General features: G+C 40.1%; 2 protein-coding genes across 4 annotated transcripts in view; both read right to left on the bottom strand.

Moving 5' to 3' along the window:
- The window catches only part of aldh1a3 (aldehyde dehydrogenase 1 family, member A3), a 20800-nt gene extending 20140 nt beyond the window's left edge, over positions 1-660 (bottom strand). The window contains 2 exon segments of the mRNA XM_062066638.1: positions 346-450; positions 541-660. Of these exon segments, the coding sequence (XP_061922622.1) occupies positions 346-450; positions 541-618 (183 nt within the window). The 5' untranslated portion in view covers positions 619-660.
- A 4202-nt stretch (positions 661-4862) lies between these two features.
- Positions 4863-27570, bottom strand: asb7 (ankyrin repeat and SOCS box containing 7). 3 transcript variants are annotated; one of them, XM_062066605.1, is made up of 5 exons: positions 27324-27570; positions 26729-26816; positions 11876-12087; positions 9523-10128; positions 4863-6319 (listed from the first exon to the last, which is right to left on the bottom strand). In XM_062066605.1, exons 2-5 carry the CDS (start codon positions 26764-26766, stop codon positions 6114-6116), a joined length of 1062 nt encoding a protein of 353 aa, XP_061922589.1. In that variant the 5' UTR covers positions 26767-26816; positions 27324-27570; the 3' UTR covers positions 4863-6113. The 3 variants fall into 3 exon arrangements, with proteins under 3 accessions (XP_061922589.1, XP_061922598.1, XP_061922607.1); XM_062066614.1 differs by having other exon boundaries at positions 27355-27570; XM_062066623.1 differs by lacking the exon at positions 27324-27570 and adding an exon at positions 27206-27259.
- Positions 27571-27838: the final 268 nt, after the last annotated feature.

Here is a 27838-nt window from a genome sequence, read left to right as displayed (position 1 = left end):
TGCTGCCATTAAATTCTAAGTTTATGATTATTTGCAAAAAAAATTAAGTGTCTCAGTTCGAACGTTAAACATCTTGTCTTTGCAGTCTATTCAATTGAATATAGGTTGAAAAGGATTTGCAAATCATTGTATTCTGTTTTTATTTACAAATTACACAATGTGCCAACTTCACTGGTTTTGGGTTTTGTAGATATACTTCATTTAAACATTTGTGTGCCTTTTGAACAAATACAAAACTAATAAATAAGTGATCCCTGCATTTTTTCTTGTTCCAGAATGCGGCTTGAGGGAAAAAGTTTGCTATAACACTAAATGACTCTTGCGTATACAAAAAAAACACCTTACGTGGTCGGCCTCGTGCACGTCACAGATCTTGACCCCTGTGGCGGGGTTAAAGGTTGCGAAGGTCCTCCCTGTGCTGGATGCCCGCCACTCGTTGTTGATGAAGATCTAAAATTGGGTTAAAAAAATATAATAAATAAAAGATGGGGTCGCGTTGTTCCTTTCATTCCATTAAACCTGAAATTCTTTTATGCTTACTTTGTTGTACCTGATCTCCTGGACCAGGACGGGCCGGGGGAGGGCCCCTCCCTTCTCTGTGGTTCCGTTGTGAGACATTCCTGACGAGCAGCTTGCGAATGTGCGCTCCTCCTGCACCCGCCTTGGCTTTTTCAGGAGGGCTGCGAGGCTCCGCCCTCCTAGGCTCCCAAGTTCCGCCTATCATCAAAGGCACCTTGCTTAAGCCCCTCTGTGACCTCTCAGCTCACCTCTTGACCGTTACACTTAAACGAGAGGAAGCGTGGGCCAGCGCTTTGACGGTGTGACATGTCAAGCGCCACTTTAGTCTTCTAATTGACTAATTAGGGTAACACTTCCTCAAGGGGCAGGAGCCAAAACACCCACAAAAACAAACCAAAAAAAAAATCTGCACTCATTTTAGACTAGCTGGTAAACTTTCTAAGACCAGAGAGCAGCAATGTTTCTTGCAGAAAATAAAGCCACTGGACCGGATCAGAACTTTCCCAAGAATCGAGCCCAAGACAAAGAGAGTCTGATAGACACTTGCAAGGACGGGGGCTGGCAGGGATGACCCGTCCAGGTGTTCAGAACCAAACAAAGAGTCTTTTCAGCCGCCGCCCCTGCTCTGTGTGTTGCTAGGTAGAATATCAAAGTCAAAGAAGACTTTGTTCAACTTTAGCATGGAACTAGCGGCTCGTTGAGACTTCATGCTTCTGACGTGTTAGCACAAAGCGAGCGTCTTTCTGTCTGCTGGTGCCAAGGCTCCGGGTGTTGTGCTCAAAATGCTGCTGTGGTGGTCCGTCTTGGATGGTATTGTGCTTCCACAAATACCATCCAAGTCTTGACCGTGACCTTCTCAGGTGGACTTGCTGGGATGAGACCGCTCTCAGTCCGGTAAGCCCCACCACCACCACCACCACCACCACCACCACCACCAGGACCCGGCCTGGTTCTGTGTAAGGTGATGCTTTAATGGACAGATCAGCTCTTCTGAAGTGGGACTCGGCGGAACCACTTCAATGGATCAATGTGGCCTTTTGTCTCTCTCACACACTCTCTCACACACACACACACACACACACACACACACACACACACACACACACACACACACACACACACACACACACACACACACACACACACACACACACACACACACACACACACACACACACACACACACACTGTGAAGTTCAGTATATAAACCCTGAGTTTTCTTGAACAAACTGTGGTTTTTTACCTGTCATATACAAACCCCTAAAACCAGTTAAGTTGGCACGTTGTGTAAATTGTAAATAAAAAGAAAATACAATGATTAGAAAATCCTTTTCACCTTATATTCAATTGAATAGACTGCAAAGACAATATATTTAATGTTCGAACTGGAAAACGTTATTTGTTGCAAATATTAGCTCATCCGGAATTTGATGCCTGTATAATGTTTCAAAAAAGTCTTGAGAAAGTCGAGGAATGCTCATCAAACACTTATTTGGAACATCCCACAGGTGAACAGGCTGATTGGGAACAGGTGGGTGCCATGATTGGGTATAAAAGCAGTTTCCATGAAATGCTCAGTCATTCACAAACAAGGATGGGGTGAGGGTCACCACTTTGTGAACAAATGCGTGCGTCAGAATTGGAAGAATGTAAATATTTGCGTATAGACATGTAATGTAAATATTTGCGTATAGACAGTTTTAAGTGAGTTTAAAATGTTACTTAAAAATACATAAAGTAATACGTATAACATTTTAATTAGGAGAAAAATAACATTAGCGTTATTAAATCATCTACATAGTGAAGGACACAAAGTAACAAAATAAAAGTCCAATTATGCAAAACAGAAGTATCTAGGACATTGTCTAAACCAGGGGTGTCCAAACTTTTTCCACTGAGGGCCACACACGGAAAAATTAAAGCATGCGGGGGCCATCCATCCATCCATTTTCTACCGCTTGTTCCTTTTGGGGTCGCGGGGGGTGCTGGAGCCTATCTCAGCTGCATTCGGGCGGAAGGCGGGGTACACCCTGGACAAGTCGCCACCTCATCACAGGGCCAACACAGATAAACAGACACATTTTGATATTTTTCATTTTAAAACCATAACAAAATATATGTGTTTTTTTTTTAAAGTTTACCTTTAGGGCTCCCGGGGGGTCTGACTTAGACCCATAAAGGGTCATTAAAATGTTAAAAATAAGTACATTTTTATTTAACGCTTACAGTAAACTCTACAGTATATCAACTTTAGGTTGATATAAAGTTTAAAAAAAACAAAAAAGGTTTTATGCTTTTCTGTCAAAGATAACTTTGTTTTTTTTATAATAAAACTGAAATATGCAGTATTTACCCCACTGCCCAAAACATTCAGAAAGCAATGTTTGATGTGAAGTAATTAGAGCCTTAAAAAGATCAATAATGCAGGACACCATTGATTTTAATTCATTATTATTTTTGAGTAATCAGTGAAAAGATAAATAAAATCCCATTAAATATATTTGGGATCCAAAAGGTCCCCCACTCATATAATGTGATACCTTTTTATTAGTTGTTTTTTTTACTTTCAACACTTAAGTTACAAGATCAACTTCAGATATATCTGTCGATTTTACGTTTGAACTATTATTTTGTTTGTTTTATGCTCTTTAGTCAAAGAAAACGATGTTTTTGTATGGCAACCACACAATATTTTCTGCAATATTTTAAACATAAAACATTTTAAAGTGAAATATTTGAAATAATTGGAGCTTTGAATAGGTCAATAATCCATTATAACATTGATTTTTTTTTTTTGAGCAATGGCAAAAAAAAGAAAAAGATAGGCAAAAGAAAAAAAAACAGCCTGCATGGCAGCTTTGTGTCAACATTGCAACTTTTTCTAGTTAGATTTCCCCTCATTCCACTTTTTTTTTAATGTTTTTTAAATTTTGTAATATAATTTCCAGAATATGTGGCGGGCCGGTAAACAATCAGCTTCGGGCCGCAAATGGCCTCTGGGCCGCACTTTGGACACCCCTGGTCTAAACAAAGATGTTGTGGTAAGTAGAAAAACAACCACAAACAAAGAAGCAAATGATGTCATTTCTAGGATTAACTAATTACTGTAGAAGTTGGATACCAAATTATGCTGAAATAGTAGCTCCATTAAGTAAATTAATGTATGAAAAAGATCTAAAAATGTAATCATCAGTAGAGTGGAAGAAGCTAAGGCAGCATTCTGTGAAATAAAAATAGAATAGGATGTGCGATTGTTACAGCAACAAGTTTTGACAGCTACCAAATGATCAAATTACCCTGCGCAAGCTGCACAACTAGTAGCACTAGCATATAAAGTATTGAAAGATCAAGAGGTCACAATATACAGATAGCCAATACGCATTGTCAACAGTGCACACATTTGCACAACTGGAAAAAAATATGATAACGTCAACATGAAAACCCGTAACACATGGAGAACTACCAAAAGAATGATTAAAAGCAGGAGTTACCAGCTAAAATAGCAACATGCAAATGTGACAAAACAGCAAAACAAGCAGCAGAAAAGGAAATACAAATTTCAAACTACAAACTAGTAACATGAATAATGATATACTAAAAGACATGCAACAACAAAGTACTCCAAAATAGAAAGATAAATGGATAAAAAAACGTCACGTTGAACAAAGAAGACCTCAATGTATGTCCAGACAATAAACTAATCTTACCAAAAAAATCTGTATGGTAGCAGTTTTGAGCCATGGTTGTACTCATGTCTCAACAGGAGGGATAATATGAACCTTATGCAGAAGCACTATACTACCTATTTCTTATACAAAAAATGTTTGTAAGACATGCATTACCTGTGCGAGACACAATGCACAAGGGAATATGCGCCCACAACGGGGCTAACATGTTTTGCATTAGGTGAAGGATTACAGTCTTGACCTGTGTAGTATCTGCTAGTCTAAGAAATAACATGTTTTGCATTAGCTGAAGTCTTTGTAGACATGTGCAGGTGGACAGCATACGCTTCACAAAAGCAAGGCTTAGCAAATCTGTCGATGTTAGGACTCTTGGTCTCCATGAAAGACAGTCATGACAGGAAATGCTAGGCAACATGCCCTTATTTGGATGTGTCGGAGACAATTTCAGTACTATGAACTCAAAAATCTGAGATGACATCATTTTAGGCTATGAGGACTGGTTGCCATGGTTAGCTCAACTTGCTGAGATGTTCAAGGATTCATCACCGGCGGGTCCTCTGATCCATTGTGAACCCACGCCGCCCCTGTCCCGGTGGAGGGTGGCATGACCAGAGGTACACCACAACTGTTGTGGTATACTGTGGCAGCTAAGAAGAAAACCCATTCCAAAAAAAAAAAAAAAGAAAAAAAAACAGTAAGATGATCTGATACGTTCCTGGCTGCCATCCTCTCGGCTTTCTCACACGCACACTCCAAGTTATTTAAGTTCCTTACCAGGGAAACCTGCAGGGCTCGACAATGCAAAACAAAACAAAAGGACAAATGACGCAAGAGTTCAGATGAGTGGGCGGGGCTTCTCCCTCCCCCCGGGTCTCACACCAACTTTATTGGTACATTCAGGAAGTCGCTCGCGCTTTTCAAAAATTACAAATATTTTGTCTTTCCTACAACCCATTCACTTGGAAGGAAAACCAAACGATTTATCATTGTCGCCGTATGAGGGGGCCCCCTTGTGGCAGCCATTAGAATGGTTCTGTTGGAACAAGGGGTCCACATTTTTTTTTCACTGATACAAAATTAAGTAATGACAGGGCACTTTGATGCATGTTGCACATATATTTGTTATTAGCATAATTTGTGTAGTATCGTATCAATTTTTGGGGGGTATTGCAAGGGCCGCAGTCAAAAAATGAGCATAACAATCCAGCAGGGGGCAACACAGCCAGACATTGTGTGTGGTTATAGGACGTTACATGTGCCTTTGCCTACACGAGTGACTTCTTCTTCTCGACGTTTTGTTGTGGAATTTTATCAGGAAGATGGCACGTGCAAACACACACGAAAAAGAAAAAAAAACAAGTTTAAATAAATTGTACAAAAATATTAATATAACACCCAGGAGACGTGTGCTCGCCATGTGGAAGACTGCAAACCGTGAATAGTCAACTTGGCAGTCCGGAAGACGTAGACGGGAGCCTCTTGAGGCTGTGCGCCCCCGCTCCACAAACACACTCGGCAGGCGGAGCCAGCAAAGGTTTCGACGTGGAGAACAAGGCAGGAACGCGCGGAACCGACTGACCGTCGGCAAGGAACCGCAAACAGTTCTTTCTCTTCTACGTCATTCTGGGACGGCGCGGCTTAGGAGGGAGAGTGGATCATCCGGTGACGAGGAGTCCGGGTTCGAGTCCCCCGTCCTAGTCGCTGTTTGTGTCCTCGGCCAGGGCACTTCACCCACATTGCCTGCCCCCCTCGTCCCTCCCACCCCACCCGCACATGGAAGCTTCAATGACCAAGCAGCCGATCTATGACCCCGATCCGGTCCCGGGGGCGCCGAACGATGGCTGCCCGCTGTTCCCTACAGAAGAATGGGTGAAATGCGGCGACACAACTTCACATACGTGACAAAAATCATCTTCTTCGTCTCCGCCTTTTTCTCCCCGGCGTGGGCGACACCAGGGGTTGCGTACGAGCTCGGATGCGATTGACTTTGTGCCTGAGATAGTCCTTCATGACCGTGGCGATGGGCAGCTTCTCCACCCGCATGTTGAGGCTCTGCAGGCCGATGCACTGACGGATCTTGATGCGACACAAGTCCTGCAGGCTCCTGGGCCGCCCTGAATAACACAAACCAAAGGGTGGAGGGGTGTCCAAAGTTTTTAGATCTTTAAGATGGAAACTGTAGCTGCCATTATGATGTGCAGTGATGTTTTCAAATGACCAGAGGTGGGTAGTAACGCGCTACATTTACTCCGTTACATCTACTTGAGTAACTTTTGGGATAAATTGTACTTCTAAGAGTAGTTTTAATGCAACATACTTTTACTTGAGTATATTTATAGAGAAGAAACGCTACTTTTACTCCGCTCCATTTATCTACATTCAGCTCGCTACTGATTTTTATCGATCTGTTAATGCACGCTTTGTTTGTTTTGGTTTGTCAGACAGACCTTCAAAGTAGGATTCTATCGCATGCCTGCGTTTCACCAATCAAATACAGTCACTGGTGACGTTTGACTCAGTTTCACCAATCAAACAGAGCCAGGCGGTCATATGACGCTTAATCTTACATGAACTCAACATCAAATTTGAGGAAGCACATCACGGTAAGTAACGTTAGTAGATATTTTGGCTGTCACTGTAGGCTGATGTTAGCTTCCCTGCTATGGGAAGACATTGTGGGGACATTTATTAACGCACTGCAGCCTCATAGTAAGACAGACGGAGACACACTCACACGCACAAACGCTCACACATGCATAAAAACACCAGAGGTGCACAGTGTGTTCCCAGGTGCACCGTGCAGCCCACACCTATCAGTTTATGGTTTGCATAAACTTGTTATTTTCCTTTGTAACCTCTGCCTACTGAGCCTATGGTGCTGTTAAGTTTTTGTGGCTCAATTTGCCTTAATTTTTTTTATGTTAATGTTTTATTATTTAATAAAGTAAATATTTGGGTGACTACTCCTTACTTTTACTGGAGTAATACATCTCTAAAGTAACAGTACTCTTACTTGAGTACAATTTCTGGCTACTCTACCCACCTCTGCAAATGACCGTAAGTCTTGAACTAAACAAAGTATTTCAATGGTTGGAATCTGCGCTTTTTTCATGATATACTAGATACTATGGTCATCTAAGTCACAGCAGCTCAGACGAGGCACCAAGCAGTGTGGGTGGGGCGCGTTTCCACAGCGAGCCTAAAAATGCGGGTGTCAGGGACAAACGCGGAAGGAGATTTTTACAACAAAGTTCTAAAGCTTAGTGATGTATCAGATAGTTATTTTTACCCTTCGCGTTCATATTTCGCTGTGTTTGTTGCATTTTGGTTACGTTTCGCTTGATGGTAACATCTGTCGATTGAGAGGGGGTGTGACGTTCATATGTTGTCAATATTCAGTGTTTTATCCTTCATAGTTAATATTGTAAATCCCATTCTTTATTTTCTCATGTACACTGGGTGTCTCATTCAGTAGTAAAATGTAAAATTCCATTCCGTTTTTTAAAGCGTTCTGTCGTATCGTTTTTAGCATTCAGACGTTATTGTGAGGTTTTTGTATTAGTGTTCCTAAAAATAGATATACCGGCCCCCAGACACATTTTTTTCTCTAAATTTGGCCCCCCAAGTCAAAATAATTGCCAAAGCCTGCCCAAGAGGGCCGCCGAATCTGTTTCTCAGTTGTGGTCTTACAGACATTTCTTAAGCGTTCTCGTTCTCGCGAGACTCTCGTTTGACGGGTCAAAGGTCGGGATGGATAAACAAACCGGGAAAATGGCTTCCTTATTTAACCTGCTCGGTGGCCTTGTGGTTAGAGTGTCCGCCCTGAGATCAGTAGGTCGTGAGTTCAAACCCCGGCTGAGTCATACCAAAGACTACAAAAATCAGACCCATTACCTCCCTGCTTGGCACTCAGTATCAAGGGTCGGAATTGGGCGTTAAATCACCAACAATGATTCCCGAGCGCGGCCACCGCTGCTGCTCACTGTCCCCCTAACCTCCCAGGGGGTGGAACAAGGAGATGGGTCAAACGCAGAGAGTAATTTCACCCCACCTAGTGTGTGTGTGTGTGTTGACTATCAGTGGTAACTTTTAACTTTAAGCGCAAAAATTATGACTAAAGTGGTGAAGCTGTATTTTCATTTTCACTTTAATTTTATTATGATTTCATTTTAACTATTTTAGCACAACATAACTATGTAAATTATTTTTTGGTCAGTTTTCTACTTTATACATTTATCTACTTTATACCTTTTTAGAGATGTCCAATAATATCGGACTGCCGATATTATCGGCCGATAAATGCTTTAAAATGTAATATCGGAAATTATCGGTATCGGTTTCAGAAAGTAAAATGTATGACGTACACGGACGTAGGAAGAAATACAGAGCGCCAATAAACCTTAAAGGCACTGCCTTTGCGTGCCGGCCCAGTCACATAATATCTACGGCTTTTCACACACACAAGTGAATGCAAGGCATACTTGGTCAACAGCCATACAGGTCACACTGAGGGTAGCCGTATAAACAACTTTAACACTGTTACAAATATGCGCCACACTGTGAACCCACACCAAACAAGAATGTCAAACACATTTCGAAAGAACATCCGCACCGTAACACAACATAAACACAACAGAAAAAATACCCAGAACCCCTTGCAGCACTAACTCTTCCGGGACGCTACAATATAAAGCCCCCGCTACCCCCCCCCCCCCCACCTCAACCCCGCACCCCCCAATCCCGCCCACCTCAACCTCCCCATGCTCTCTCAGGGAGAGCATGTCCCAAATTCCAAGCTGCTGTTTTGAGGCATGTTAAAAAAAAATAAAAAAAATATGGCAGTGCCATGTTGGCATTTTTTTCCCGTAACTTGAGTTGATTTATTTTGGAAAACCTTGTTGCATTGTTTAATGCATCCAGCGGGGCATCACAACAAAATTAGGCATAATAATAAATGTGTTAATTTCACGACTGTATATTTCTGTATCGGTTGATATCGGAATCGGTAAGTAAGAGTTGGACAATATCGGAATAGCGGATATCGGCGGAAAAGTCATTATCGGACATCTCTAATAAAAAGTTGCGTTGGACGAGGCAGACGTGTCATGTGGGATAAGATATTAAATATCAAGGCAGGAATGACACCTTTGTTCCGCTGACATCACATGCAACACAAAGGCTATATTGCACAATGCTCGCTTGAGGTTACAATTGACATCACAGCCTAATGTGATGCCATGGCGTTGTCATAGCAACCAGCTATCAATGGACTGGAACACGATGTCAGAACTGATTGTGTGTGTGTGCGCGCACTCACTTGAGACGTCCTGCAGGAAGTCCAGACACGCACGGCTGTGTTGGGGCATGCTGACGGAGATGGCGGCGGGCGTCTGTCCCTCGTAGTTCCTGATGTTGGTGTTGGCGCCGTAGGCGTAGAGCATCTGAGCGCACAGGACGTCGTCGCGGATCGCCGACAGGTGCAAGGGGGTCTGGCCGTCCTCAAGCCGTCCCAGGTTGGTGTCGGCCCCCCGCTGCAGGAACATGCGGCAGTAGGAGTGGTTCCCCTTAATGACGGCGTAGCGCAGCACGAAGCCCTTCTGGATGTCGATGTTGGCGTTGTGGTCCAGGAGGATGCGCACGCAGCTGGAGCGCTCGCGGATCATGGCCAGCTGCAGCGGCGTGGTGCCCTTGTCGCTCAGCGGGTCCACCTCGGCCTTCAGCTCAAGCAGGAGTCGCACGAAGGCGTCGCGGCCGTAGTGGGCCGCCACGTGCAGCGGCGTCCAGCCGTCGTTGCTCTTGGCGTTGATGATGTCGCCGCAGAAGACCGAATCCAGCATGAGGCGAGCGATGCGTGCGCGGCCGTGCATGGCGGCGTAGTGCAGTGCCGTGAAGCCCCCGATGAGGTCTTTCACGGTGGGGTTGGCTGTGGGGGAGAAGAGGGCACAGGTAAGCTGTTGATAAACAATTCCCCCTAGCGGTCACTGCACGTCATTACAACATAAACAGGTTGAGGCCATGTCCACAACAATGTCATTCTTTTGTTTATTCTTACTGGTGACTATTATTAAGGTTGAAGTTTATTTCAAAAATGCAGTTACAATATGATACATCACATTTTTTTAGTTTCTCATTGCAACATGTTCAAAAAGTAGGAAGATTTCCCATTTCATAGCAATTTATTCACTTCCTGTTGTCCACACAATTTACTCCACAAATAATAAAGCTCTCAATAGTTAAATAATTGAACATCACATGAGAAAAAAGTGTGTGTGTGACAATCATTGGTACTTTAACTTTAAATATCAATATCAAATATCATCTCTGCATCATGTGACGTTCAACTTATTTAACTGTAGTTAAATAAGTTCAACGTCACATGATGCAGAGATGAATAAGATTCTCATTATTATTTATATTTTTTTCCAATTTATAGTTTACTCCACAAATATTAATTAATAAAAAGTAAAATAAGTTGAACATCAAATGGCATAAAATTATCAAATTTTTATTTTTATTTTTTTATACACAATTTACTCCACAAAAAATAAAGTTCAAAACTAAATAGTTAAATAAGTTGAACTCCCTTTCAGGCAAAACTGGATCATCATGCTTACATACTGTACATTACCTTTTGCATTATATTAATTATAATTATGTGTTGTCTACCTCGTGTTTTTTTGTGTGTCATTGCCTGAAATAAATAAATGAAAAAAAAAATGAATGAAATAATCTCATTTAATTTTTCATTATTTTATTTATTATAATTTTGTTTTATCATTTTCTGGTCAAGTGTTAAAATGTTTTGCAGCTTTTACTCAACAATGTTCCTTAAAAGTGAACTCTAAAATTCAGCTTTACAGATTCCACGTGTAAAGACGTCATCTAGCGACACCTGCTGGAACAATTTATCAATAACATTTCAACATGCTCACTAAAATAAAAAACGTGTAACGTGTACCTTAATATCTGACCACTTTTTTATTTTTTTATAATTTCATATGGCCCACAAAAGCTTTGAAAAATGTGCATCAATAGAACACTTCATTTTGAATGGTATATCTTTTAAACAATGCAACAAAGTTTATCTTAACATATATTCCAAACACTTTTAATAAAAACTTAAATACCTGACTAATGATTTTAAAGCAAGTTATCATGAAGAAAAATAATCAAATGCACAGGCAATCTGTATTTATAACCCGATTAGTAAGAATAATGATGTCACACTTAAGTTAAAAATATTAAACACGCTGTATATTTTACCGTGCACAAATTCATGGTGAAAAAATATCCCAGAACAAATTTTTGGCAACATTGTGACAGGCAGACCAGACTCAGCCCCTTTGCACACGCAAGACCAAGAAGCTGCCGAGTATCCAGAAGCGTAATGTTAGGTTTGTGTGCAAATTGTGTGATTTTTACTCAAGTAACTTTAGAATTCTAATACTAATAGCAAAGACAACAATGGGGCCAGAAAAATATTGCTTAGGGCCACACAAAGCCAGATGTACAACATGTTAATGAACAAATATTCATATTTATTTTATAGTTGTATTTGTTGCCTCGGCTGCCTATGTCCCTGTTCTCTAGTCCCGTTATAATGTGTTTAAGAGCAAGGGCAAACAAGAATGTATTTGTGGCACAACTGAGGACAACAAAACAAGTCTGACCTCCGTAATCCAGAAAGACGCGCACACATTGCTCGTTGCCTTTGGTGGCGGAGAAGTGCAGCAGCGTCCAGCCGTTGGCATCACGGGTCTTTGGCGAGTATCCTTGCTCCAGCATCTTCCTGACGCTGTAAGCGTCGCCCGCCGCCACCGCAGCCTGGATCTGCAGCTCCTCGGGCAGCTCGGTGTCCCCTCTGCACTGATGGTTCGGCATCCTGTTGACACATTTCCCAACAGGAATATTAGTCTATACCAATAACCTCTATCAGGAGATGTGTACATACATATATAAATATACCAAAAAATATATTAATAAATATAAATATTTTATATATATATATACATGTATATATAAATACATTTATATATTGAAATATATATATAAATACATTTATATATACATGTATATGTAAATAAATATATATCTACATATATACACACTTGTATTTATATATAAACACATTATATATATAATAATTATATGTATAATAGTTGTTATATATATGTATATATATATATAATTATATATATTATGTATTTATCATATATATATATATATATATATGATAAATAATATATAATATATATATAAAAATTATTATATATATTATATATAATAATTTTTATATATATTATATATTTATCATATACATGTATATATATGATGAATAAATAATATATAATATATATAAATCAGGGTTTCCCACACATTCATTTATTTGTGGTGGCCCGCCACGAAAGAATTACGTCCGCCACAAATAAAAAATAAATTTAAAAAAAAAAAAAATGTATTTTTATTTTTTGTCCTCTCCAGCTTCTCAGGCAAATCATATAGTTGATGTAGATGCCCATATCGGCTGTTCAGATTTACTTTACAAAAGAGAAGTGTAGGATACTTCTCTTGTTGCCTTATTTGTATTTGACTTTATTAAATGTATTTATATTAGAAACACAACATGTGTATAGAACAAAGGGTGCAAAGTCTGCAGGCAGTAGGAAACACATGGTTAAGTGTAGGGAGTAAAACTGATGGCAGTCTAAAGTTCAAGATTTTTGGAGCTCTTTGTTCAGTGGATCAGATGTTTGATGAAGCTCTGTGTCTATCTACCACCACTACTGTTTTCTGTTTATTTGTTACTGACTGTGGCAGGACCTCTGCCTGTTTCACTTTATGTTGCTGGTAAATAATATGGTTGTAGTAGTAGGCTGAAGTTAAATTATTTAGTATGCACTAATTAAAGGGGCAGAGCTTTGAGACATTTTAGCTTTTATATTTTAATATATATATTTTTTGTAAGAACCACAATTAATAAATATATTTCAGTGAATAACTTATTGTTCAAATCTGTATATAGATATGTACATAAAGTGCTGTAATTATATTGTAAAATGGATGGATGGATGGATGGATGGATGGACGTTTAAAACAAAACTGTTATTATTAATTAGTAAGTATACATTTTTTGAGCCTTTTTAGAGAAAATCAAACCATTTTAGTAAATTATGCAAATTACTCGATGATGTCATGGTGACCACGCCCATAGCCACGCCCCCACCGCCACAGGTATCTTGGCAGTTTATGGGAAACACTGTAAATTATATATATATATATTATCATATATATATTATATAATATGCAATTTTTTACTGCAGTCTTTTGCTAAAATCACAAAAGTTCATTTTATTTATTATTATTGCACACTGTGCACCACATATTGACAGAATAAAACAGATGTGTAGAAGTTTTTGCATTTCCAAATTTTTTTTTATTAAGTATTCAGACCTTTTGCTCAATACTTTGTTGATGCACCTTTAGCAGCAATTACAGCCTCAAGTCTTTTTGAACATGAAGCCACAAGCTTGGCACACCTACAGTATATTTCGGCAGTTTCAACCATTCATCTTTGCAGCACCTCTCAATCTCCGTCAGGTTGGATTGTAAGTGTTGGTTTTCATCCAGGATGTCTCTGTACATAGCTGCATTCATCTTAGTCTAGTCAGGGAGGTGACCAAGAACCCAATGGTCACTATGTCAGATCTACAGCATTCCTCTGTGGAGAGAAGAGAACCCTCCGGAAGGACAACCATATCTGCATCAATCCACCAATCAGGCCTGTATGGTAGAGTGGCCAGACGGAAGCCATTTCTTAGTAAAAAGTTTGCCAAAATGCACCTGAAAGGCTCTCAGACCATGACAAACAAAATCCTCTGGTCTGATGTGACAAATATTGAACTCTTTGGCATGAATGTTTGGGGGAAACCAAGCACCGCTCATCACCAGGCCAATACCATCCCTACAGTGAAGCATGGTGGTGGCAGCATCATGCTGTGGGGATGGTTTTTAGCGGCAGGAACTTGGAGACTTGTCAGGATAGAGAGAAATATAAATGCAGCAATGTACAGAGACATTCTGGATGAAAACCAACGCTTCCCATCCAACCTGATGGCGATTGAGAGGTGCTGCAAAGAGGAATGGGTGACACTGCCCAAAGATAGGTGTGCCAAGGTTGTGGCATAGTATTCAAAAAGACTTGAGGCTGTAATTGCTGCCAACGGTGCATCAACAAAGTATTGAGCAAAGACTGAATATTAATGTGATTTTTTTTTTAGTCGTTTATTTTTAGGCAAGGCAAGGCAAGGCAACTTTATTTGTATAGCGCTTTTCATACACAAGGCAGACTCAAAGTGCTTCACAGACAACAAAGTGAAATGAAAGAAAATAAAAGCAAAATTAAAATGCAGACAATAAAAATAAAAACAGTGCAGACGTTAAAAGTTAAAAGATTAAAAGATTTAGCTGAAAGCTAAGGTGAACATAAAAGTCTTCAGTCTAGTTTTAAAAGTAGTGAGAGTTGGGGAGAGTCTGACATCTTCAGGAAGTTTATTCCAGCTATGTGTTGCATAGTGACTGAATGATGATCTCCCTTGATTTGAGTTTACTCTTGGAACCGCTAACAGATTGGTCTCAGAAGATCTTAGTGATCTAGAGGGCGTATATAGTGGGAGCATATCAGTGATATACTTGGGCCCTAGACCATGTAGTGATTTATATGTGAGCAGGAGGATTTTGAAATCTATTCTCTGATGTACAGGGAGCCAATGTAAGGATTTAAGAATTGGTGTAATGTGCTCACATTTTTTGGTCTTTGTTAGAACTCTAGCAGCAGCGTTCTGAACAAGCTGTAGCTGCCTGACAGTTTTTTTGGGAAGACCTGCAAGGAGACCATTACAATAGTCTAGCCTACTGGTAATAAAGGCATGTACAAGTTTTTCTAAGTCTTGAGCTGACATGAGCCCTCTAAGTCTTTTTACATTTTTGAGGTGATAGTAGGCCGATTTTGTTACTGATTTGATGTGACTGTCGAAATGTAAATCAGAATCTAAAATAACCCCAAGATTTCTGGCTTTATTTGAGGTTTTCAGGGACAGTGATTTAAGGTGTTGGATGACTTTAAACCTTTCTTTTTTAGCACCAAAAACAATTATCTCAGTTTTATCTTCATTTAGTTGTAGGAAATTTTGGCACATCCAGTGTTTGACTTGCTCAATGCACTGGCACAGAAGATCTATGGGGCGATAGTCATTTGGTGATAGCGCTACATAGATTTGGGTGTCATCGGCATAGCAATGATGGTCAATGTTATTATTTTGCATGATTTGTCCTAGTGGGAGCATATAGATGTTAAATAAAGTCGGCCCCAAGATTGAACCTTGGGGGACTCCACACGTTACGTTGGTTGGTTCTGATACAAAGTCACCAATGGAAACAAAATAGTTCCTATCTTGTAGATATGACTTGAACCAGCTTAAAACTGTGCCTGAGATCCCCACCCAGTTTTCCAACCTGTCCAAAAGTATTGAGTGGTCGACAGTGTCAAATGCAGCACTGAGGTCCAAAAGCATTAATACTGAAGTTTTGCCAGAGTCTGTGTTTAGACGGATGTCATTTATAACTTTAAGAAGGGCCGTCTCTGTGCTATGAAGAGGTCGAAATCCTGACTGGAAGTTGTTGTGGCAGCCAGTAGAAGCCAAGAAGTGATTTAGTTGTTGGAGGACAACTTTCTCAATTATTTTACTTATGAATGGTAGATTTGAAATTGGTCTGTAGTTGTTGATAACAGAGGCATCTAGGCTCTGCTTTTTTAGAAGAGGTTTAATGACTGCAGTTTTGAAAGCCTTCGGGAAATTGCCCGATTTAATAGAATTATTAACTATTTGCAAGATGTCTGTTGATAGGCAGTCAAAAACATTCTTAAAGAAGTTGGTAGGTAAAACATCAAGGCAGCAGGTGGATGACTTTAGAGCTGTCACCGTTTCCACTAGAGTTTTAGAGTCTATGGCATTAAAGCTTGCCATCATTGCTGTGTTACTTTTGCCTAAATGGGGTGGTGATCCAACTTTTTTACTTGAGATATTGATGGTGCGTCTGATGCCTTCAATTTTATCAGTATAAAAGAATGCAAAGTCACTGCATTTCTGCGTGGAATGGAGTTCGGCTGGTATTTGTGTTGGGGGTTTAGTCAGTCTGTCAACGATTGTGAATAGGGTTTTGGCCTTATTTGTGTTGCTGTTTATGATATTGGAGAAGAATGTTTCTCTAGCACTTTTTAAGACTAAATTGTAGGCCTGGAGGCTCTCTTTATAGATGTCATGGTGAATATGAAGTTTTGTATTCCGCCAGATTCGTTCAGCCTTCCTGCACTCTCTTCTCTGGGCTGTTACAGCAGCAGATTTTCTCCAGGGTGCCTTTTGCTTGCCAGAAATCGTTTTAACTGTAACAGGTGCAATGATATCTATGATATTCACAATTTTGGAATTAAAGTTGCTTACAAGATCATCAGCATGACATGGGTTTAGAGGTGGTAGTGAGGAGATGGCGTTTTTAAAGAGGACATTAGCATGTTCATTTATGTACCGCTTTTTGACATTCTTTGATTCTGTTTGTGTGTCCGGAATTACAGAAATATTTTAATAAAACCGCAAAAAATTCTAACTTTGTTTTTTTCCCTGTCAAGATGAGGTGCTGAGTGTACATTAATAAGAAATCAAATGAACTTTTTTGATACTAGCAAACGTCTGCAATGAAACCGAGTGAAACATTTAAAGGGGTCTGAATACTTTCCGTAGTAACCACTGTCAGTGTTGGTGTTAACGCACTTTTTGTGTCTTTTTACGCATTGAAATCAGAAAGGACGTGAAATTCCGGAAGTCTGCACGTCCCCTGGACGCTTTTTTATTCTTCTTTTTTTTTACTGATTATCGCTTTCAGCTGGTGTTTTGTTTTGTTTATATTTGCCGGGTCAATTAATTAATTATTAATTTTTGTTACAATTTCTTAAATTTTGATTCGCCGAAAGTTTTATCAATCACAAATACTGCATTTCCGGTATTAGGACTCCCGCGTGATATTGTTCTCATCATGGAGGACAGAGTAAAACAACTTGCACTGAGCCTAGTCTATAAAATCCGCTACACCTCCCTGATACCGAAGTACATGTCAAACTACTTCCATAACGTAAATGACCGCTATAACCACAACACCAGGGGGAGTTCCACAAACCACGTTAAACCCAGATTCCGATCTAACAAAGGTCTTAACTCATTCTCCTTCTATGCCACATCAATATGGAATGCACTCTCAACAGGTGTAAAAGAAAGTGCATCTCTATCCTCCTTCAAAACCGCACTAAAACAACACCTCCAGGCAACTTCAACCCCTGACTAACACCCTCCCCCCTCCACATTCCACCTCCCCGGATTGTAAATAACCAAATGTAAATAATCAAATGTATTTCTAATGTATATACTTGTTCTTATGCTATCTGAACTCACTACGTTCTCTGCTCGCTTTACATATTCTACCAAGTCAGACCTACACTGTTTCAATGTCCATTTCTCTGATGATGCAATTGTTGATGACTGAAGTGCTGATATCAACCAAACCCTCCTCATCCCACCCCCCGATTGTAAATAATGTAAATAATTCAATGTATATACTCTGATGATTAACTTGTGTGATGACTGTATTATGATGATACTATATATTTGTACCATGAATTGACTTAAACAAGTTGAAAAACTTATTCGGGTGTTACCATTTAGTGGTCAATTGTACGGAATATGCACTGTACTGTGCAATCTACTAATAAAAGTTTCAATCATTTAATCAATGGCGAGCAATGAACCCAAGAAGCAAAGCTTCATTGAAAAGTGGCTTCAGGATCCACTTTTCAGCAAATGGTTCACTTATGAAGATGGAAAGATGTTTTGCACGCCATGTAAACGGGCCTAGAAAAAGAACACCTCTACGACCGGGTGCACTGATTTTGAAAGACTTGGTGCCTCACCAGGCACCAAGAAACACCCTCCAATTTGGTGTCAGGCTTGTCCCTGACAGTTTGACTATGTCTTAGTTTTTCCTCTGCGTTTTTCTTTGTTTCCTGTCTTTGTTTCCTGTCAGCACTCTTATTTTGGTTATTTCCTGATTGTCTCCCTGAGTGCTTTTTCCCCTAAGCTGTGGCTGATTGGCACCGGGCCACACCTGGTGTCAGTCAGCCAGCCACTATTTAAACCTGCTTTTTCCTCCACTCGGTGTTGGAGTATTGTCCTGTCGTGACGTTGTTTGCTGTCGTTGCTAGCTGTGAGCGTTTATTCCCTGGACTCCTGTTCCTGCTTCCTGGTTTCTGGTTCGTGTTTTCCTTCTTATTTTTGAACATTAAAACCATGTTTTCTTGTACCAAGCCTGCCGCCATCTCTGCATCTTGGGGTTCGTCAACACAACTTGACAGAATACTCCAACCAAATTCGAACCTCGCAGAGATGTCCATGCGGAGAGAGGCTTAACAAAGCTTTGGAATAATTGGCTAAATCTAGGAAAAGCTTTGCCTCGTTTTGTGATCCCTCCCACCCATCCCTGTCCTATGTTGGCTTCTCGGGGGGCGTCTGGGATCCGTCCCTTAGGGGGGGGTGCTATGAGTAGCTGTGCAGCTGGGGAGGCACAGCTACTTCTCGCCTCAGTGGGTCTGCAAGAGACAGCGCCACCATCTCCAAGGGGTCTGCAACAGACGGCGCCATCATCTCCAGTGGGCCAGCAGAGGGCGCCACCATCGTCTCCGGTGGGCCAGCAGAGGGCGCCACCATCGTCTCCGGTGGGCCAGCAGAGGGCGCCACCAACCTCACGTCGGCCACAGATGTGGTCCTTTCATGGGCGACCGCCTCACCAATTGCAGCGGCGTTCAACTCGCCGTCGCCACCTGACTCTTCCCCGCTGGTTGCGGGGACACTTGGCCTAGCGGCCCACCTCCTTGTCCTCCCTCCACCCTTCCGTGACTTTGGACTTTTTTTTTTTTTTTTGGGGTGGGTTTTCTAGAACGTCTGGTATCCGTTATGGGAAGGGGGGCTACTGTCAGGCTTGTCCCTGACAGTTTGACTATGTCTTAGTTTTTCCTCTGCGTTTTTCTTTGTTTCCTGTCAGCACACTTATTTTGGTTATTTCCTGATTGTCTCCCTGAGTGCTTTTTCCCCTCAGCTGCGGCTGATTGGCACCGGGCCACACCTGGTGTCAATCAGCCAGCTACTATTTAAACCTGCTTTGTCCTCCACTCGGTGTTGGAGTATTGTAGTGTCTACCTGTCCTTGTCGACATAGCGGCAAGCTGTTCCTTATAGCTATTTACAGTTTGTTTTCTCCTAGCTTCTTGTTTTCCTGTTAGCAAGATCCTGCTAGCTGTTAGCTATTTCCAGTGTTTCTGTTTTCTGGTTCCTGTTTCCATTTTGCCTGTTCCTAGTTTGTGTTTTTGCTTTATTTTGAACATTAAATCATGTTTTCCTGCTCAATGCCTGCCACCATCTCTGCATCTTGGGGTTCGTCACCAACACAACCTGACATTTGGATCCCTAAAGTTCCCGTCTTTGGTCGGAATTATGAGGCCGTGGATTTGTTAGAACTGTTTTCCACAAAGCCAAGCGGAAATCCACCATGCTATTAACACTCCTGAACATGCTCCCTCTCCTAACTTGCCCACATCACTCACACCATATATTGCCATACTTAAAGGGGAACACAGCTTATGGCCATCACCAAACCAGAGATGGAGGAGTGCCCCTCCATTAAATGACATTGAAACTAACTTGCCAAATTCTAAGTTTGTTGGCATCATTTGCCATGAAAGTGTAGATTAAGATTAAAGTACCAATGATTGTCACACACACAGAGATGTGGCGGTTTCGAAAGGACTGATGATCTACATACAAGTGCATCTCTATCCTACTTCAAAACCGCACTAAAAGAACACCTCCAGGCAACTTCAACCCTTGACTAACACCCTCCCCCCTCCACATCCCACCTCCCCGGATTGTAAATAATCAAATGTATATACTTGTTCTTATGCTTTCTGAACTCACTATGTTCACTGCTCGCTGTACATATCCTACCAAGTCAGACCTACACTGTTTCAATGTCCATTTCTCTGATGATGCAATTGTTGATGACTGAAGTGCTGATATCAACCAAGCCTAACCCCCCCCTGTCCGAACACCCCCCCCCTCTACATGCCACCCCCCGGATTGTAAATAATGTCAATAATTCAATGTATATACTCTGATGATTAACTTGTGTGATGAAACTAGTTGCGGGCAACAAACGGCTCCCGGGAGCCCACTTTGGAAAGGAATAATATTAGGTTTGCCAAACCGAGGACAATATATTACATAGCTATGGCCAAAATATTAGGTACCCCCAGAATGCTCTTTAATTCCACTTGTTTTTTGTTTTTTTTAATGTAATTGTATTTTCTCAAATGTGGAAAAAAAACTAGTTGCAGGCCAGAGCGGGCCAGAAACAGCTCCCTGGAGCCCACTTTGGAAAGGAATAATATTAGGTTCACCCAACCGAGGACAAAATATTAGATAGCTATGGCCAAAATATTAGGTAACCCCAAGAATGCTCTTTAATACCACTTTCTTTTTTTTTACGTGATTGTATTTTCTCAAATGTGGAAAAAAAACCTAGTTGCGGGGCACTTTGGAAAGGAATAATATTAGATTTGCCCAACCGAGGACAAAATATTAGATAGCTATGGCCAAAATATTAGGTACTCCCAGAATGCGCTTTAAGTCCACTTGTTTTTAAAAAAAAAATGTAATTGTATTCTCAAATGTGGAAAAAAAATGAGTTGCGGGCCACAAACGGTTCCCGGGAGCCCACTTTGGAAAGGAATAATATTAGGTTCACCCAAACGAGGACAAAATATTAGATAGCTATCGCCAAAATATTAGATAACCCGAAGAATGCTCTTTAATTCCACTTTCTTTTTTTTTACGTGATTCTATTCTCAAATGTGGAAAAAAAACCTAGTTGCGGGCCACAAACGGCTCCCGGGAGCCCACTTTGGAAAGGAATAATATTAGATTTGCCCAACCGAGGACAAAATATTAGATAGCGATGGCCAAAATATTAGGTACTCCCAGAATGTGCTTTAATTCCACTTGTTTTTTTAAAAAAAATTGAATTGTATTTTCCCAAATGTGGAAAAAAAATGAGTTACGGGCCACAAACGGCTCCCGGGAGCCCACTGGGAGCCCACTTTGGAAAGGAATAATATTAGGTTTGCCAAACCGAGGACAAAATATTACATAGCTATGGCCAAAATATTAGGTACCCCCAGAATGCTCTTTAATTCCTCTTATGTTTTTATTTTTTTGTTTTTAATGTAATTGTATTTTCTCAAACGTGGAAAAAAAATGAGTTGCGGGCCACAAACGGCTCCCGGGAGCACACATTGGAAAGGAATAATATTAGCCTCGCCCAAGCGAGGACAAAATATTAGATAGCGATGGCCAAAATATTAGGTACCCCCAGAATGCTCTTTAATTCCACTTATGTTTTTGTTTTTTTGTTTTTAATGTAATTGTATTTTCTCAAACGTGGAAAAAAAAAGAGTTGCGGGCCACAAACGGCTCCCGGGAGCACACATTGGAAAGGAATAATATTAGCTTCGCCCAAGCGAGGACAAAATATTAGATAGCGATGGCCAAAATATTAGGTACCCCCAGAATGCTCTTTAATTCCACTTATGTTTTTTTATTTTCTCAAACGTGGTAAAAAAAACTAGTTGCGGGCCACAAACGGCTCCCGGCAGCACACTTTGGAAAGGAATAATATTAGGTTTACCCAACCGAGGGCAAAATATTAGATCGCTATCGCCAAAATATTAAGTACAGCCAGAATGCGCTTTAATTCCACTTATGTTTTTTTTATGTGATTGTATTTTCTCAAATGTGGAAAAGAAAAAAAGAGTTGCGGGCCACAAATGGCTCCCGGGAGCCCGCTTTGGAAAGGAATAATATTATGTTTGCCCAACAGAGGACAAAATATTAGATACCTATGGCCAAAATATTAAGTACATCCAGAATGCTCTTTAATTACATTTATTTATTTATTTTAAATTTAATTGTATTTTCTCAAATGAGGAAAAAAAAAGAGTTGCGGGTCACAAACGGCTCCCGAGAGCCCACTTTGGAAAGGAATATTAGGTTCGCCCAATTGAGGACAAAATATTAGATAGCAATGGCCAAAATATTAGGTACTCCCAAGAATGCTTTTTAATTCCACTTTTGTTTTGTGATTGTATTTTCTCAAATGTGGGAAAAAAATCGGGCCACAAATGGCTCCCGGGAGCCCACTTTGGAAAGGAATAATTTTAGGTTCACCCAATCGAGGACAAAATATTAGATAGCTATGGCCAAAATATTAGGTACCCCCAGAATGCTCTTTAATTCCACTTATGTTTTTTTTACGTAATTGTATTTTCTCAAACATAGGGGGAAAAAAAGAGTTGCGGGCCACAAACGACTCCCGGGAGCACACATTGTAAAGGAATAATATTAGTTTTGCCCAACTGAGGACAAAATATTACATAGCTATGGCCAAAATATTAGGTACCCCCAGAATGCTCTTTAATTCCACTTATGTTTTGTGATTGTATTTTCTCAAATGTGGAAAAAAAAAAGAGTTGTGGGCCACAAACGGCTCACGGGAGCCCACTTTGGAAAGGAATATTAGGTTTGCCCAATCGAGGACAAAATATTAGATAGCAATGGCCAAAATATTAGGTACCCCCAGAATGCTCTTTAATTCCACTTATGTTTCTGTATTTTCTCAAACGTGGAAAAAAAATTAGTTGCGGGCCACAAACGGCTCCCGGGAGCACACATTGGAAAGGAATAATATTAGGTTTGCCCAACCGAAGACAATATATTAGATAGCTATGGCCAAAATATTAGGTACCCCCAGAATGCTCTTTAATTCCACTTGTGTTTTTTATTTTTTTTAAATTAATTGTATTCTCTCAAATGTGGAAAAGAAAAAAGAGTTGCGGGCCACAAACGGCTCCTTGGAGCACTCATTGGAAAGGAATAATATTAGGTTTGCCCAACCGAGGACAAAATATTAGATAGCGATGGCCAAAATATGTACTCCCAAGAATGCTCTTTGATTCCACTTATGTTTTTTATGTACAGTAATTTTCGGAGTTATAAGTCGCTCCGGAGTATAAGTCGCACCGGCCAAAAATGCATAATAAAGTAGGAAAATAACATATATAAGTCGCACTGGACTATAAGTCGCATTTTTGGGGGAAATTTATTTGATAAAACCCAACACCAAGAATAGATATTTGAAAGGCAATTTAAAATAAATAAATAGTGAACAACAGGCTGAATAAGTGTACGTTATATGAGGCATAAATAACCGACTGAGAACGTGCCTGGTATGTTAATGTAACATATTATGGTAAGAGTCATTCAAATAACTATAACATATAGAACATGCTATACGTTTACCAAACAATCTGTCACTCCTAATCGCTAAATCCCATGAAATCTTATACGTCCGGTCTCTTACGTGAATGAGCTAAATAATATTATTTGATATTTTACGGTAATGTGTTCATAATTTCACACACAAGTCGCTCCTGAGTATAAGTCGCACCCCCGGCCAAACTATGAAAAAAACTGCGACTTATAGTCCGAAAAATACGGTAAATGTATTTTTATTTTTTTATGTGGGGAAAAAAAAGAGTTGCGGGCCACAAACGGCTCCTGGGAGCACACATTGGAAAGGAATATTAGGTTTGCCCAACCGAGGACAAAATATCACATAGCTATGGCAAAATATTAGATACTCCCAAGAATGCTCTTTAATTTCACTTATGGTTTTTTTATGTAATTGTATTTTCTCAAATGTGGAAAAAAAAACTTGTAGCGGGCCACAAACGGCTCCCGGGAGCCCACTTTGGAAGGGAATAATATTAGATTCGCCCAACCGAGGAAAAAATATTAGATAGCTTCGGTCAAAATATTAGGTACTCCCAAGAATGCTTTTTAATTCCACTTGTTTTTTTTATGTGATTGTATTTTCTCAAATGTGGAAAAAATAACAGGTTGCGGGCCAGAAACGGCTCCCGGGAGCCCACTTTGGAAAGGAATAATATTAGGTTTGCCCAACCGAGGACAAAATATTAGATAGCAATGGCCAAAATATTAGGTACCCTCAGAATGCTCTTTAATTCCACTTATGTTTTTGTATTTTCTCAAACGTGGAAAAAAAACTAGTTGCGGGCCACAAACGGCTCCCGGTAGCACACTTTGGAAAGGAATAATATTAGGTTCGCCCAACCGAGGACAAAATATTAGATCGCTATGGCCAAAATATTAGGTACCCCCAAGAATGCTCTTTAATTCCACTTATGTTTTTTTTATGTGATTGTATTTTCTCAAATGTGGAAAAGAAAAAAAAGAGTTGCGGGCCACAAATGGCTCCCGGGAGCCCACTTTGGAAAGGAATAATATTATGTTTGCCCAACCGAGGACAAAATATTAGATACCTATGGCCAAAATATTAAGTACACCCAGAATGCTCTTTAATTCCATTTATTTATTTGTTTTAAATTTAATTGTATTTTCTCAAATGTGGAAAAAAAAAAGAGTTGCTGGTCACAAACGGCTCCCAGGAGCCCACTTTGGAAAGGAATATTAGGTTCGCCCAATTGAGGACAAAATATTAGATCGCTATGGCCAAAATATTAGGTACCCCCAAGAATGCTCTTTAATTCCACTTGGTTTTTTTGTGATTGTATTTTCTCAAATGTGGAAAAGAAAAAAAAGAGTTGCGGGCCACAAATGGCTCCCGGGAGCCCACTTTGGAAAGGAATAATATTATGTTTGCCCAACCGAGGACAAAATATTAGATACCTATGGCCAAAATATTAAGTACACCCAGAATGCTCTTTAATTCCATTTATTTATTTGTTTTAAATTTAATTGTATTTTCTCAAATGTGGTAAAAAAAAAGAGTTGCGGGTCACAAACGGCTCCCAGGAGCCCACTTTGGAAAGGAATATTAGGTTCGCCCAATTGAGGACAAAATATTAGATAGCAATGGCCAAAATATTAGGTACCCCCAGAATGCTCTTTAATTCCACTTATGTTTTTGTATTTTCTCAAACATGGAAAAAAAATTAGTTGCGGGCCACAAACGGCTCCCGGGAGCACACATTGGAAAGGAATAATATTAGGTTTGCCCAACCGAAGACAATATATTAGGTAGCTATGGCCAAAATATTAGGTACCCCCAGAATGCTCTTTAATTCCACTCGCGTTTTTTTATTTTATTTATTTAATTGTATTCTCTCAAATGTGGAAAAGAAAAAAGAGTTGCGGGCCACAAACGGCTCCTTGGAGCACACATTGGAAAGGAATAATATTAGGTTTGCCCAACCGAGGACAAAATATTAGATAGCGATGGCCAAAATATTAGGTACTCCCAAGAATGCTCTTTGATTCCACTTATGTTTTTTATGTACAGTAATTTTCGGAGTTATAAGTCGCTCCGGAGTATAAGTCGCACCGGCCGAAAATGCATAATAAAGTAGGAAAAAAACATATATAAGTCGCATTTTGGGGGGAAATTTATTTGATAAAACCCAACACCAAGAATAGACATTTGAAAGGCAATTTAAAATAAATAAAGAATAGTGAACAACAGGCTGAATAAGTGTACGTTATATGAGGCATAAATAACCAACCGAGAACGTGCCTGGTATGTTAATGTAACATATTATGGTAAGAGTCATTCAAATAACTATAACATATAGAACATGCTATACGTTTACCAAACAATCTGTCACTCCTAATCGCTAAATCCCATGAAATCTTATACGTCTAGTCTCTTACGTGAATGAGCTAAATAATATTATTTGATATTTTACGGTAATGTGTTCATAATTTCACACATAAATCGCTCCTGAGTATAAGTCGCACCCCCGGCCAAACTATGAAAAAAACTGCGACTTATAGTCCGAAAAATACGGTAAATGTATTTTTATTTTTTTATGTGGGGAAAAAAAAAGAGTTGCGGGCCACAAACGGCTCCTGGGAGCACACATTGGAAAGGAATATTAGGTTTGCCCCACCGAGGACAAAATATCACATAGCTATGGCAAAATATTAGATACTCCCAAGAATGCTCTTTAATTCCACTTATGTTTTTTTTATGTAATTGTATTTTCTCAAATGTGGGGAAAAAAACTAGTTGCGGGCCACAAACGGCTCCCGGGAGCCCACTTTGGAAGGGAATAATATTAGATTCGCCCAACCGAGGAAAAAAATATTAGATAGCTTCGGTCAAAATATTAGGTACTCCCAGAATGCTATTTAATTCCACTTATGTTTTTTTATGTAATTGTATTTTATTTTATTTATGTGGGGGAAAAAATGAGTTGCGGGCCACAAACGGCTCCCGGAAGCACACATTGGACATCCTCAGGCTAATCAATAACCTTGACTTAGGCGTGTTTACCTTTCTGCAAGCCGAGGAGACAAGTTTCTCTTCGTCATATCGGAGCAGCACTTTCGACAAAGACTTGATTCTTACTTAGAATGATGTCCTGCAACACAAACCAAAAAAAAAAAAGTGACGTTAGCCGAGCTCCTGAGCGCGGCTCATAGTCAACACGGTGACGAGTGCCGCGTAAAAAAGTTGCTACCAAGTTTGCAAACGTTAGTTTTCCAGCGGGCTGCACAAAAGCTAACATTGGAAGAGAAGCCGTGAACAAAAGAAATGCTAGACACATATTGCTAACAATGCAAAAAAAAGCGATGCATAGACAAGAAGAATGCAAGAACGGTAAGGAAACACTTAAGCAACTTTTAAGTGAATTACTTGAACGCAAAATGAGAGACTTGATTTAACGCCAGGCGGGTTAATTGACGCAATATTGTGTTGCGTCTCAGATTGAAGCTAGCACTAGTTAGCCGTAAAGCTAGCCATGCTAACCGGCTTCATCCTGCAGATTTGCACTTCCACCATCGTAAAGTTACTTCTTCAACATTTTTGCACAGAAATAAGAAATGTCCTGCCGGTGAAAACAAAAAAACCCAAAAACAAAACATACTTGACAGACGTTGTGTGGACATTTGACGAACCAATCAGCGTCCAGACGGGAAAGCTAACCGAGTTGTCAAAGCTGCATTTTGGAGCCACTTTTCTGCCTCCAGGCGCGACGCCGACAAACAACATTTGGATATATAAGTTTTAGTTGTGCGGACGCACAATCACCAGCGACATTTCTACGTCAAACGACGAGCTTTCATAGAAAGTCAGCCGTGGCTCGGAAGCGTCATTCGTGTCTCTTCCGTCATCATGACTTCAGAATAAAAGCAGGATCCCGGTGTTCCCCTCAACTAATAAACACACGTAAAAAATGAACCCAAAAAAACGACAATAACTTGCAAGAAAATAAAAAATACTTATTTTTCAACCAAAAAACAAGTAATGTCGACCATACGTTTTGATTTTATATGCATTCACAACTGAGTAAAAAACAATATTATGAATTTACAACTGAAAAATATGACTCTACAGCAGACCTGGGCAATTATTTTGACTCTGGGGCCAAATTTAGAGAAA

The sequence above is a fragment of the Entelurus aequoreus genome, linkage group LG02 (assembly GCF_033978785.1).
Source record: "Entelurus aequoreus isolate RoL-2023_Sb linkage group LG02, RoL_Eaeq_v1.1, whole genome shotgun sequence".
NCBI classification, from domain to species: Eukaryota; Metazoa; Chordata; class Actinopteri; order Syngnathiformes; family Syngnathidae; genus Entelurus; species Entelurus aequoreus.
The sequence above is the reverse complement of the archived record's forward strand: the minus strand, read 5'-3'. Positions and strand labels throughout refer to the sequence as shown.